We start from the raw sequence: 13288 nt of genomic DNA on the forward strand, positions 1-13288 counted from the left end.
AAGGTAGTAGCATAGTGAGTAAAAAGAGTCATTAGGACAAAAGATGGAAGAACTGGCATGTTGGAAGGGTAGTGACTGTGCAGGTTTACATTAAATGGAAGGGGAAGCCACCGACTTTAAAATGGAGAGACATAGAATTCGATTTTACTTCTAAAAAAATTTCTATCTACTTCCTGAAGAACAGAATGCAAGAAGCAGTGAGAGAGAACATGGGGAAACCAATTCTGAGTTTGGTATTGCAGCACATGAGCTATTGTAAAGGATGGGATCCAGGCAGGACAACACTGCACACCAGGCCATGAATTTGACTTCTGCTGAACAGCCTCATTATTAGTATTTCACCCCTTACAGTCTGGGGAACTGGATCAGGTCCTTATTGATCTCAGCAACTGACCGGCAACCTAGAAAAACAATGAAGGAACAAAACTCATTACTCTAGAACACCAGTGGGTGTTCTAGAACATTGTGGGTGGGGGGATTATTCATTGGAAACACGCATGGTATGACTTTGTCTTTCCCGCTAGAATGTTATATGGACAGAAAGAGTAATATGATTCTAATTATTTCCAGAGACATTTAAAGAGCCTACGTCCATGATGTCCTTTAACACTGTTGTGTCAAAATGTCAGCATAACCTTATTTTATATTTTTATCAACTCCTGTGTGCAATAACTACCCTTGACTTTCATCTCAGCTATGATAAGGCTCAGGGATGTAGGATGCAACCCCAGGGTAGGGGAGGTGAGTAAGATTTGGAAATCACACAAGAGACGAGTGAATATTTCATGTAAAGTGACTTTTAAGGGAAAGTCTGTCACAGGAAGACTTTTCCAACAGATTTTAACTCATATACAAAATAAAGACTATTAGGAGAACAGGCATGGAGAGTGAAGGGAGCAATTCTAGAAAAGAAGTGAAAAGATAAAGGGGAGGCAGCATGATTATTTGGGGCTGGTAGTGAAATGTCAGTGGTATTGGAAAAGCAGAAAGACAGTAAGCTTGAAGCTCTTCCCTCATCTATGGTGTAAGCCCCTTCACCTCCACAAACATCACTTCACCAAGAAGTACTACAAAAATGTAATAAGAAGGGGGTCTTTTCCTACAAATAGAAATGCAAGAATGGGCTGGGTTTCATGCCTAGGCTGATTGGAGTGGATGGGAGCTTGTAGGTATGGGCACATAACCAGTCTGTGAATTGAACTAATTTTGAGCAGAAGCAAGAACTGAGGCAAGTGTTTTCCTGGAATGGATAATAACCTTGAGGAAAACTCTGGGTCTGTCTAGCACCTGTCTTCCCCAGTTCCTCCACTGTTAGCTACCAAACCAGGAAACGGTTAGAGAGAGGAAAGGCTGGCTGCTTTGTTCTCTAAAGAACAAACAAAGTCTAAATTTTCTTCCGCCAGGTCAGGAAATTAGGGGAAAAGTCAAACACTTACCTGTTAGGGCCATAGAAGTGTGGAACTCACGTTTTAAAATGTTCAAAACTTCCTCAACCCCGTGTTCACCCTGCTCCCATGATGGAGGGGAAAGGAGAGATAAAGAGTTATCAGGAACACCTTGGTCATCCACTGAGTACAAATTCCATTCGCAATCAGAGATGTGGGCAGGATGCGGTTAGCTATGAAATCAGAGTCATGCTGAGAATAAAACTAGCAAGGAGAAAAGACAGTGCTGAGAGCTGTTGGAACTGTGCTTTCTGCCTCAGAGGAAGCATGGGGCTGCTGTGTGCAGTGATGCTTCAAGAATCTGGCACCTGCAGGAAAACATGGAAATCAATGAGAAGCTCTGATCTCTGTCTTGGTGGTGCCACTCTTACCTTGTAGGCCAGACCCCACAGGATGGGTCTTCCAAGGAAAACACACCTAGCCCCGAGGGCCAGAGCCTTCAGCACATCGTTGCCAGTTCGGACCCCACCATCCATGTACACCTCAATTTTCCCTTTCACAGCAGCCACCACTTCTGTCAAAGCATCGATCTGCAAAGGAGAGAGAACTTGTGGACCCTGGGAATTACATTTTGATCCTGAAGGGGTGATGGGACAGGTGCTGTCTGAATGTGGGCTGGGACTGGAAAGGACAATCTCCTTCCTTTTCCGTGCTCCGGCTGCTGGTGCCTATCAGCCTCGGCTGCAAAGATGGCCACATTCCCGAGGCCCAGGGTCCTTCTGCAGGTTCTTCCTCCAGCCATTATGTTATGCACATTGGCATTCCTCTTTGCAAAGAACTTTGTGACATTTGATTTTCTGCAACTCTGTTTCTAGGATGGCACATCTAGATATCAGATCTCCAACACTACTTTTCAACGAACAAGTATGCATGGCCATGGACTGAGTCTCCACAACATTATCTGCCTTGGGAAACTCTGAGCTAGACGCTCCTTCTTACCCCTTTTGAATAGTTCAGTTCGTCCTTGTCTCCCTTATAGCCTATGTGAGACATGGGGTAAGCTTGTAGCACCAATATTGTGACAATATTTAAGCTGTGAGAAGGCAAAACAAAAGATGTTTCTTTTTTCCTTATCTAGCTTCCTCAAGGAGGCTAAATGGCCTTGACTACCCCAGCTGGCCCAGGCCAAGTCCCGCTCTGGGATGCTTCCAAGCCTGTTAGGGTGGAGGACAGCAGGGCAGAGGATCCTTGGGGAGGCAGTTCTGGAATGATCAGTGCTTCTCTGAGGCAGGCTCTGAAATGGGCACCAGGAACCCTTCTGTGACTGCTGGAATCCATCTGGCTTCTACCTGATTGAGAGTCTTAGATAAAGCAAAGTAACAGACCAGGAAAGACTTTTGAACTGTCATTCACAGGTGGAGGGAAAATTCAATGCTTTGGGCGTGAGTGTCATTACCGGAAAGAACTCTGGTTAAAATGGGATTTTTATGGTCCTAGCCTGGTATTACTTAGAACTGTTCTATGATATTATGAAAAGGTATATATCCTTATACACATTCTTCTGGACATGAAATAGATGCTAGGTTCCAAACCAGAATAGGATGTGGATGTCAGCCTAGGGTGCAGTTTGGCTTTGGAGTTAATTTTTTTTTTAATTTATTTATTCATTTGAAAGGCAGAGTTTATACCCCCCCCCTTTAAACATTAAGGAAACAATATGGAAAAAATAATAGTCTTACTCACTTTTCTGTAGCCCTTGAACCTTTTTACCCTAATTAACTATGTAAAGATTGTCAAAATATAATTTAAAAAGAGAGAGAGAGAGAAAAAAAAGAAAGCCAGAGTTTACAGAGAGAGGAAAAGAGAAAGAGGGAGAGAGAGAGAGAGAGAGAGAGAGAGAGGAAAAGAAAGAGAGAGGGAAATCTTTTATCTCATGGTTCATTTCCCAAATTGCTACAATGACCCCCGCTGGGTCAATTTAAAGCTAGGAGCCAGGAGCTTCTTCCTGGTTCCCATGGTTCCTGGTTCAGCCATTTTCCACTGTTTTCCTAGGCACATTAGTAGGGAGCTAGATCAGAAGTGGAGCAGCCAGGCCAGCCATTACTGCCACTTGGGGAGTGAACAAGCAGATGGAGGATTTTTCTCTATCTCTCTCTACCTTTACAATAAAAATAAATAAATCTTTTTTTTTTAAGTGGAGCAGCCAGGACTCGAGCTAATTCCAATATAGCATTCTGACATTGCAGGTGGCAGCTTTACCTGCTATGCCACACTGTCAGCCTTGGAGTTTAATTTTAATGGGTCAGAACAGGACCGTCATTAGAGTCCTTGGGGAACAACTTTTCAGTCATCCTTTACTAGGTTCATCTACTTCATATTTGAACGCAACATTTCAAAGAATCAAAAAGCAAATTTTGATCTTTTGGCCAAAGGCTTGTATTCATAAATCAGGTTTTGTATGTTTGTTTTTGTTTTAATTTCGGCTCAAAATTGAAGTGAGGTGAGTATGACAGGGTTATTTAAGTTCAGGCTTGGATCCTGTCTTCATTTAAAATATTGGTAACATGAAATTTGGGGTATTAATTTTGAATTTTTAAATAGAAAAATACAGTTTCTTATCTTGCTAGTTTTTTTTTGGGGGGGGGGTGGAAGTTCTTATTTAGTTAGTTAGTTATCTGATACAGTTTTTTTCCCTTCCATCTTCCCCATCCCTTCCCAATTGTTTTTCCCTGTATAACTATAATCATAGAGTCTTTCAACAACAGTCACGAGTCCATCATTCTTCTATTTAAGTGTATCATGACATTGTAGGTATAAACAATGGTAGAAATATCATATGTTCTCTGGTAGCAGGCAATCTTCACATAAAATACAAAATCAATAGATACCTAGGAGGCAGGAAAACCGTAAAGTGAAGATATATTGAAGTAAGCATCTCTACTTCTGAATAAAGGTGGACTCTCGTCTTGACAACAGAATGCTGGACTTTCTACCAATGCCAGGTTTTTTGATACTTTCTTAAATTTTGAGCTTCAGTTGGATACCTCTCTAGCCTCACACTAACCTAAGCAGTCTCCAGATAACCTCGGGTTTGTTAGTTTAGTTCATACCTTTTTTTAGAAAAATAAACAAAAAGGTATTACAGATTTAATCTTTAAGTCTAAACTTTATCATCTCCACTGGTAATACAGGGAGTGCTGTTGAGCAACTTACAGATAATAGAAGTTTAGAAAAATAGCATGACAGCACTAGGCTGTTGCTGAAACTCAAAATCCTCAAAATGCGATGTATGTGGTAACGAAAAGGGGAAGTGCACGAGACTGTTCAATCTGAGTGTGGACATGGACCTACACAGCACTCACAAACACACATTCCTACTCACTGATGCAGGAACTTCGTCAAGTTGTCTCCCACCATGGTTGGAAACAATGATGCCACGAACATTGTGCTTCACAGCTAACTCTGCATCCTCTTTTGTTAAGATCCCTTTAAGGATGATGGGCAATCGAGTTATACTCTGAAGCCATGCAAGATCATTCCAACAGAGAGATGCGCTAATGGGAGACATTTGGAGATGAGGTATTGAATTTCTCTGCGGAGATTAAAAAAAGAGAATTTGGTCAACTCCTATAAGCCTGCATTACCCATCCCGAAGATTAGATGCATTTGGAGACCTTTCATTTTTAGGCTAGAAATGAGAAGTTCCAAATTTAGCAATCTTCTCTCCTTGCAAAATTTACACAAAGCATTTTGGCTTCCATTACTTATTTATTAACTATTAATTATGTGTCTGCTTCATTGTCATGCTAGGATATGGGAACACAAAGACAGGTAAGACTCAGTCTTGATTTTTAAAAAGAAATTCAGAGTTTAGTTATATGACATGGATAAGCAAAGGCATCTATAGGTCCCTTTGATATGTTATGGTTGATACATGCAGAGGACAATAAAAGCTAAGCAATACTTGAATCATACTCAGATATTGCACAGTACTTCACACTGACTCATTGTGTGCATCCAGTATCCATAAATCCCAGTGTGCCTCTGGAATCTGAGCACATTGCACACAGCACCTCTGGGCTGATGTGTGGAGAGTAAGTAAGCACTCAGGTACTTGAGTGTCACAGCTACATACTGGCTGCAAAATCTGCAACCACCTTCTCCACCATGGCCAAGGAACATCTCTTTTGGACATTTCATCCTGATCAATTGAGGGATTTTAATGTGGGAAATGCCCTCTGTGGTCTCCTGGTTTAGACAGTCCACAGACAAGTGCTACCAGAGCCTAGGGATCCCCAGGTGTTGTTCCATGGATGAGTTCTGGGTGTGCAGAGATCCCAATTTATCTTTTCAAGGCAGCACAATGTGAGGGCCAGAGCTGGCTGGACAGCTGGCCAGATGCCTTTCCCATGAACAATCTTTTCCAAGAATCAGTTGATTTGTAAATCCAAATTTATCATTTTCTAGGTATGTCAGCATAGAAAATGGTGAATGAATAGCTTTAGGTTGTTTTTCTCTTATATGCCAGCATGATTTTCATAGCTATCCCTGCACTCAGCATCCAACCCTGGCCAGAACACTGCTGGTTGACAGGTTGGGCAGCTCCTATGGTGAGAACATCTGATCTCATGTTTGCTTATCAGGAAGCTTTGGGGAGCAGGAAGCAGATCTATCTTTTGAGCTGTTGCATTCCTGTCTGTGGCACAAGCAGGTATCCAATAAACATTGTGAACATAAAATTGAGAAGAAAAGGAGAAGGAAGGAAAGAAATGTACCTTCTGTGGTGCTTGCCCATTGAATCTCCTATCCTTCCTACCTCTTTGGTTGATTGAAGATGGGTTTGCGTTAGATGCATCGTCAGATCCAATTGGTTTCTAACATCCTGCCTCCTGTTGCCCAGCACAGGTACATCCACAGTGATTACCAAAGCCTTGAATCCCAGTGATTCAACCCTTTGGATCAGTTGTTTGTTGAGCTGCCTGTCTGGATGCACGTAGAGTTGGAACCATCGGAGTCCTCTGGGGGCAGTGGTGACAATGTCTTCAAGGCCACAGCTGGCATATGTACTGGTGATGTAGCAGATGCCAGCTGCTTGGGCAGCTGCAAAGCAAATGACATGACTCCAGTCAGAGGGCGGAGGTGTTCTAGACTGAGTTAAGAAGCCCTAGAGAGGGGTGTGTGTGTGTGTGTGCTCTCCAGCCAGCTTGACCCATGAATGAAGATGAAACTTGACTTGCTTCCACTTGGAAGGGATGGCAGGTGATTCAGTTTGCCTGACAGCCTTAGGGTGTCCCAGCCGTCCTCTGTGTATTTTGTTTTGCAAGCCCTGGCTGGATCTCCTAATAAAATATTTCCAACTGGAGATGCCATTTCATCCCTAAAATGATATTGACTGCTTTATAGCCTTTGGATAGGTGAGCAGGCTTCTTACAAATTCCTGAAGAATGGGATTAGAGAGAACAGAAGAGGAGAGACACCCCCAGTGCAAAACCTGAACTTGGTAGTGGTATCTGAATTATATTACTTTTGCTATGTGGTTTTCAGTCTCATTTTTCTAAATCTATAAAATGGAGGAATTAATAATACCTTTCCTTTTAGCTGTTATGAAATCAGATAGAATACCTGGTAAGGAAATATCCTTTAACTTGCAAAGTGAATATGTAAGAATGGTAATAGTGAGCTGAGGATCATGAAGACAATGTTGACATCACTATTACTGCTGAATTGCCTAGTTCTAATTTCCCACAAATCATTTCAGTGGGTTTCTCTAGCAGGTTCATCCCATGATCATGCCATAAGCCCATGTGAAGAAAATCAGGCTTAATCAAAATGACATGACCTCTTCATGTCAGCCAGAAATGCCCTTACTGTTTTTCCCCACCTCCAAGCAGCACATCTGATAGTGAAATGTCATACATTAGATATTTCCTGTATCAACCTCGACAGATCTGGCTCCTAATCCCATCAAGACAGACGTTGCTTTTAACTCCAAATCCTTGGATTCATTTTAACTCCATTTCAGAGTCAAAGGAAAAGACCCCAGAGAAGCACTGAGAGATGCACAAAATCAGATTTAACCTACAATGAGGATTACAAAGGAGTCACAAAAGAGTTCCTTCAGCCCATGTCTTCTTCTATAACTGATGGCAGAGGATGTCGCAGAGAATAAAGGCCACTAGGACACTTACAGGGGACCTTGTATGCACCAAGAGGACTGAGGTGAAGGGACGTGGCCAATCTACAGAACAGCAACTGTCAGAGCCTGGGAGCAGGACCTAACTGCATGATTCTCTTCTCACATCAAGTCAGAGATTCACGCTGCAGCCCTGACCCATGGGGGCTCCATAAAGCCCTACTCCTGGGACCATATTAACAACCTAGTGCCTCTCTTTTGGGGATAACTTAGTGGGAACCGCAGCCCCCAGCTATTCAGCAGTAGCCTTTCTCCCACTCAAGCAACTCTTCATCTTGGGAAGCACAGCTTTCACTATCTTGCACACACAGCTGTAAGCATTTCCTTTCCCATCATCCTTAATTCGATCAGGCTGCTGTCCTCGAGGCTCTTCTATGAGCAGCCCTGACATTCCCTGCCACTGCTCTGAGGGAGATATCTGGCACACCTGTAGCTGTGGCAGGAGCCTCAAAGTGTGTGGTTCATACCCCGGGCTGTGCTCATCTCCCCATCTGGCCAGACAAAGCAGTGGAAGGCTGTGGGTGCAATGCAGATGGGAACGCTGATCTCCTCGCCTTGGATGGTGGTCCTGAGGTCCACTTCTGACACATCTCTCAGGTACCGGGGGCGCAGGCGGATCCTGTGCCAGACAGAAAAGAGACTTCCTGTGGGTAGCATTACTCTCCCGCCCAGGGGCTTTGTCAGAATCTGAGACCTCCAAGTATAAACCAGACCAGGTTCTGTGAAACCTTGGTGCATCCACATGGCTGGACACCCAGCAGGAGTCTGCTCTTCAAGATGCTGTCCCAGTACCCCATTCCATGTGGATCTGGCCTTCTCTGAACTAGTAGTGCATGCATGCTGCACGTCACTCTAGGTCGAGTTTGGTCTGTGTCTCTGAATTGTGTGTCCTGATCAGAATTTCCATCCTGATCAGAATTTCCACTTTTGGAGAATCTGATGGAGTTATCATAAGAAGGAGTAAAGATAGAAAAGAATACCAGGCTTTTTCCCTTTCAAGGTAAAAGCAGTTTTTCTGGAACTGAGAAATCCAGGAGTCATGAGGTTATGATTTGATCTAAATACTACTTTAGGAAAGGATAGGAGAGGGCCTGAAGCGTTAGCTTGGGGGCTATATCCTCATCTTGAATGCACTGGGATTCCATATGGATGCTGGTTTGTGTCCTGGCTGTTCCACTTCCCATCCAGCTCCCTGCTTGTGGTCTGGGAAAGCAGGTGAGGACAGCCCAAAGCTTTGGGACCCTGCACTTGCCAGTAAGAAGCTCTTGGCTTTGGATCAGTTCAGCTCCAGCTAGTGTGGTCACTATAGGAGTGAACCAGTGGATGGCAGATCTTTCTCTTTGTCTTTTTTCCTTCTCTCTGTAAATCTGCCTTTCCAATAAAAATTAATTATGGAAAAAAAGAAAAGAAAAAGAGAGGATCCAGTCAATAGCCTGGCGGCTAAACCCTTGCATGCGCTGGAATCTCAAATGTGTGCCAGTTCATATCCTGGCTGCTCAGTTTCCATCCAGCTCCCTGGTGTGACCTGAGAGAGCAGTAGAGGATGGCACAAAACCTTGGGAACCTGCCAGCCATGTGAGTGACCTATAAAAAATTCCTGGCTCCTGGCTTCTGATTGATTTAGCTCTGGCCATTGTGGCCTCTTGGGGAGTGAACCAGTGGATGGAAGAGCCTTCTCTTTGTATATCTGCCTTTCCAATAAAAAAAATAATAATAAATCTTTAAAAGAAAAAGGGAAAGAATGGGAGAGTTTACCGATATTAAGGAAGTAAAACATAATTATATGGCACGTGAATGTTTAGCCTCAGGATCTCATACTTTTTCCTGTTTTTTTCTACAAAATATTACTTCTGTACTCAAACTTAGAGATAGATTTTGGAGATAACAATTATGTAAATGTGGATGAAGTCATATTTATCACTTCCTGTCTGAAATCAGTATAGTAATCCAAAATTTTCTACTAGTTTTATGAAGACACAAAGATACATAATTGAAAAGTGCCTAGTTGGTGCTGACTGAGTATAATATTACAGAAAATAGTTTTCAGTTTGGATCTTATTTTTCAGTTTTGTCCATCACAGGAGTAGCCAACTTTTTAAACAGGATCAGATAGACAACACTTTACACCTTGCAGGACACACTGCCACTGTTAAAATCATTCAAATCTGCTGCTACAACATTAAAACAGCTGTCAACAACAGGCAACGAGTCAGCATGGCTGCTGAGTGTCCATAAAACTTTACTTCTGGACACTGACATTTGAATGTCATGCAATAATTATGTGTCACAAATAGTTATGTTTTCTTTGTTTTTCCTCCCCCACCATTAAAATAATAGCAATAAGCATCTTTTGCTTGTGAACTATATGAAGACAGGTGGTGAGCCAAGCTTGGCCTGTGGGTTGTGCTGGCTGATCCACATGCTTCCTATTCCGGAAGTTCACTCATCTCCCATGTATCCATCTTCTATCAATCCCATGATTCTTTGAATCTTCGTACTTCCCCAGTCTTCTCTAATGTCTCACATTTTGCTTTCAGCCCAGGAGTTGGCAAACTTTTAACATCTAGTAGATTTCTCCCCACTACCTGGGTGACCCATATTCTATCCTGTCCTGTCCTGTCTTGTCCATTGCAATGCCCATGGAATGCAGAAAGAGGGTGTGTAACTGTAGAACTTCTTTGCATCTGCCCTCTCTCCAGCCTCTGACCTTCTCCCCAAAGAACAAATCAAAACAGCCAAGAAAATACATCATTATTACGAGCATTCTGTGCTCCTCGGCGGCAGAAGCCAAGACCGCTATCACCCAGGCACCTCAGTTCAACAACAGAAAGGATACAGAGGAACAAACTTTCTAAATGCAGCTGTGTTGTCATTCCGTGTGATGTCATCATCAGCTCCACCTTCAATAAAATCCCAAGTTAACTTAGACAGCCGCTCGCGTGCATGCGCCTCGAAGTCTGTCAAACACACCAAAGGCATTTCTGCACCTTTAAAGGGATAAAAAAAAACAAACAAAACTCATGAAGAACTCTTCAGCGTAAAGATGGAGCATGAATTGATGTGTCAGTGGAGAGCTCACGCCTGCTTTTTTCTAATGCCCAAGTCCTGATCATTTAGTCTTCTAAATAAGTCCTGTCTTGCCACTCCACTCTGCATATCACTCAAGAATGAGTTGCATCCCTAGCATCATTCAAACGATTCTCACAAAAAGTTCCCTTTTCTTGCATCGAGGCCCATCCTCCGTGCCTCCACGCTGTCTCCATTGCTTCGATGTGCCGACAGCACAAGCCTCACCATGTGTGTCGTCTTCCAGAGTGTCCATTCCAGGGTATCCAACTCCTCTGTGCCTCACTCGCTTTGCTTCTTGGTGGTTTTCCCATGCAGTCAGTGTTGGAGTTACTATCTGGGAAAACTGGATTGAATCAGTACTGCTGTCACTGAGTTCTGGCTATTATAGAGGAAGCAGTTGAAGGCGTTTTTGTTTGTTTTGTTTTGTTTTTGGTAAACATTTATTTATTTTACTTGAGAGTCAGAATTACAGAGACAGGCAGAAACAGAGAGCTCCCATCTGCTGGTTCACTTCCTGGGTGGCTGCAATGGTCAGAGCTGAGCTGGACCAAAGATTCTGAGCCAGAAGCATCTTCCAGGTCTTCGTCATGGGTGCAGGGACCTGAGGCTTTGGGTCATCTGCTACTGTTTTACCAGGCTGTAAGTAGGGAGCTGATAGCAAGTAGAGCAGCCAGGACTCAAATCAGTGCCCCTATGGAATGCCAGTACCTAAGCAGAGGGTTAGTTTGCTAAGCCACAGCACCAACCCAGAGAGTTGACTTTTTGAGAATCCTTTGCTGGGTCTTTGAACACAGTGCTTAATGTTATCAATAGGCCAAAACATCACCACCTACATCTTTTTTGAGGGGAAGGCGTGGCTAATCTTTAAGAAAACGTGTTGCTTCCACTTATTCCTATCCACATGTGAACCCCAATCATATGGGGCTTGGTACTCCCACCCTAGGAAGAGGAGAAAGGGCAGACGATGTTTTATTTTTTAAAGGAATTTATTAATAAATTAGATTATTGGAATCACAGCAAATATATGATAATCACTACAGCACAGCTCTCACCAACCCTCATGCTCATGTGATATTAATATAAATGAAACAGAGTCGACCCAGTGTTTCAGATACAAGGTTAAGAATGTAATGATGCTTCCCCTTATCCCTCCATCTCCTTCCTTCTCTTCCCCCCCTTCCTTCATTTTCTTTGTCTCTTCCTTTCCTTCACTTCCTTTTCCTCCTTTTCTTCCTTCCTTTGCTCCCTTCCTCTTTCCTTCTTCTCTCTCTTTTCTTTCTATTCCTTCTTTCCTTCCTTCCTTCTTCTCTCTTTTAGCTTTTGAGATATTTTTATTCATGAGGTAGTCAAAGGCCTAATGCATCTGTAAACAGTTTAATAAGTAAAAAGTAGAAAGGTACTAGTTCAGCAGAAATATAGGACCATAAATAATCAAATGAAAAGATGATAATTTCACTGATAGATAATAAATTTTAACATAATCAGAGATCATTAAAACTATAGTATTGAATTATTCTTAAACATAGGTTTGACAAAGACAATGAGATGTAGTTTGACAAAACTATATTTGCAGCAATACTGATACACACAAACATTTCTTTTTGTTGTTTGCTCTGTTTTCTTTTTTAAATTTTAATCTTACATAAGAGAGAAGAGATCTGGGGTTGGAGGGGATGTCTCCAATAAATTTCTCAAGTGGGATCCAGAGCGGTAGTTATAGACATGCTGAAGGTCCTGGCAGAGATGATCGGAACAGATAAAGCATGAGACTACTTCAGAAGAAAAGGCAGCGGAACTACAAGATCAAAGCTCTTCTCGGTGACCGGCAGCTGTGTGAAACTCAGCCAAAAGCTGTGGGTAGAAACTTGAGTTGCCTTTAAGGCTGTGACTGGGGAAAAGGGCTAAGCCCCAGGAAGCAGAATTTCAACTAAGAACGAGGTAGCTCCTCTCATTCGCTAGGGACCAAAGAGGCCAGCTGAATAAAGAGTACTTTGAACATGTATGGGTGAGGAAGAAGTCAGAATCTGGCCAAGTCACACACAGAGTCCATAGAGCTTTCTTGGTGGTGGTGGTGAGGTGGAGTGGTCGGGGGGCAAGTAAGAAGAAGCCACATGACAGAAAAGAGACTCTGGAATGTATAGCATGGTTTGGGTGGAGCCAAGGAGGAAGAATTCACAGCACAGACCTAGAGCTCTTCAAGACAGTATTAACAATGGAGAAACTGGGAATGGTTGAGGTCGGTGCTGAGTTGGAGCTGACAAAGCACAGCAGCTAGAGATAATTTAGCTCACTTCTACCTCATTCTTTTATCAAATGAAATAACCATTACATTGATTCAGTTATATGGCAGTTATTATCTATAGTTCTGTGTGCACAAAACACTTAACATAGCAAGAGACTGATCATGCTAATCTTTGAAACGTCGGCTTGCAAACCATGGGCCTGGGAAACCATGATTTCAGTGGAATTTCCATTGTTGCCAGATAAGAATGAATCACTGTGTTCTCCAAGCTTTCCACAAACAAGGTGGTTTATGTTGAACATCTGCTTTTCCCCAGGAGTCTAGAATTTGTATCCAGCTCCCAAAAGAAGACTCTAGGCCTTCAGTCTTGGTAAGTTTCCTCGGTGGACAGTGTCCCAT

At 42.8% G+C, this 13288-nt stretch overlaps 1 protein-coding gene across 1 annotated transcript; it reads right to left on the minus strand.

The window, feature by feature from the left end:
- Positions 1-226: 226 nt before the first annotated feature.
- LOC121166477 (hydroxyacid oxidase 2-like) lies at positions 227-10557 on the minus strand. Its single transcript, XM_040995604.1, has 7 exons — positions 10427-10557; positions 8046-8197; positions 6202-6485; positions 4768-4977; positions 1817-1975; positions 1437-1506; positions 227-401 (listed from the first exon to the last, which is right to left on the minus strand). The coding sequence occupies exons 1-7, from the start codon at positions 10555-10557 to the stop codon at positions 346-348; spliced, it is 1062 nt and encodes a 353-aa protein (XP_040851538.1). The 3' UTR covers positions 227-345.
- Between the last annotated feature and the right edge of the window lie 2731 nt (positions 10558-13288).

The sequence above is a fragment of the Ochotona curzoniae genome, unplaced genomic scaffold (genome assembly GCF_017591425.1).
Source record: "Ochotona curzoniae isolate NIBS_2020 unplaced genomic scaffold, NIBS_Ocur_1.0 patch142, whole genome shotgun sequence".
Lineage (NCBI taxonomy): Eukaryota > Metazoa > Chordata > Mammalia > Lagomorpha > Ochotonidae > Ochotona > Ochotona curzoniae.

Excerpts from the sequence above, each read along its gene's own strand:
- LOC121166477 (XM_040995604.1), bottom strand. The coding sequence starts at position 10,557 with ATGCCTTTGGTGTGTTTGACAGACTTCGAGGCGCATGCACGCGAGCGG. Across the intron at positions 8,198-10,426 it reads AACACAGCTGCATTTAGAAA|GATCCGCCTGCGCCCCCGGT; the intron begins GTTTGTTCCTCT and ends TGTCTGGCACAG. Across the intron at positions 1,976-4,767 it reads TTGACGAAGTTCCTGCATCA|ATCGATGCTTTGACAGAAGT; the intron begins GTGAGTAGGAAT and ends TCTCCTTTGCAG.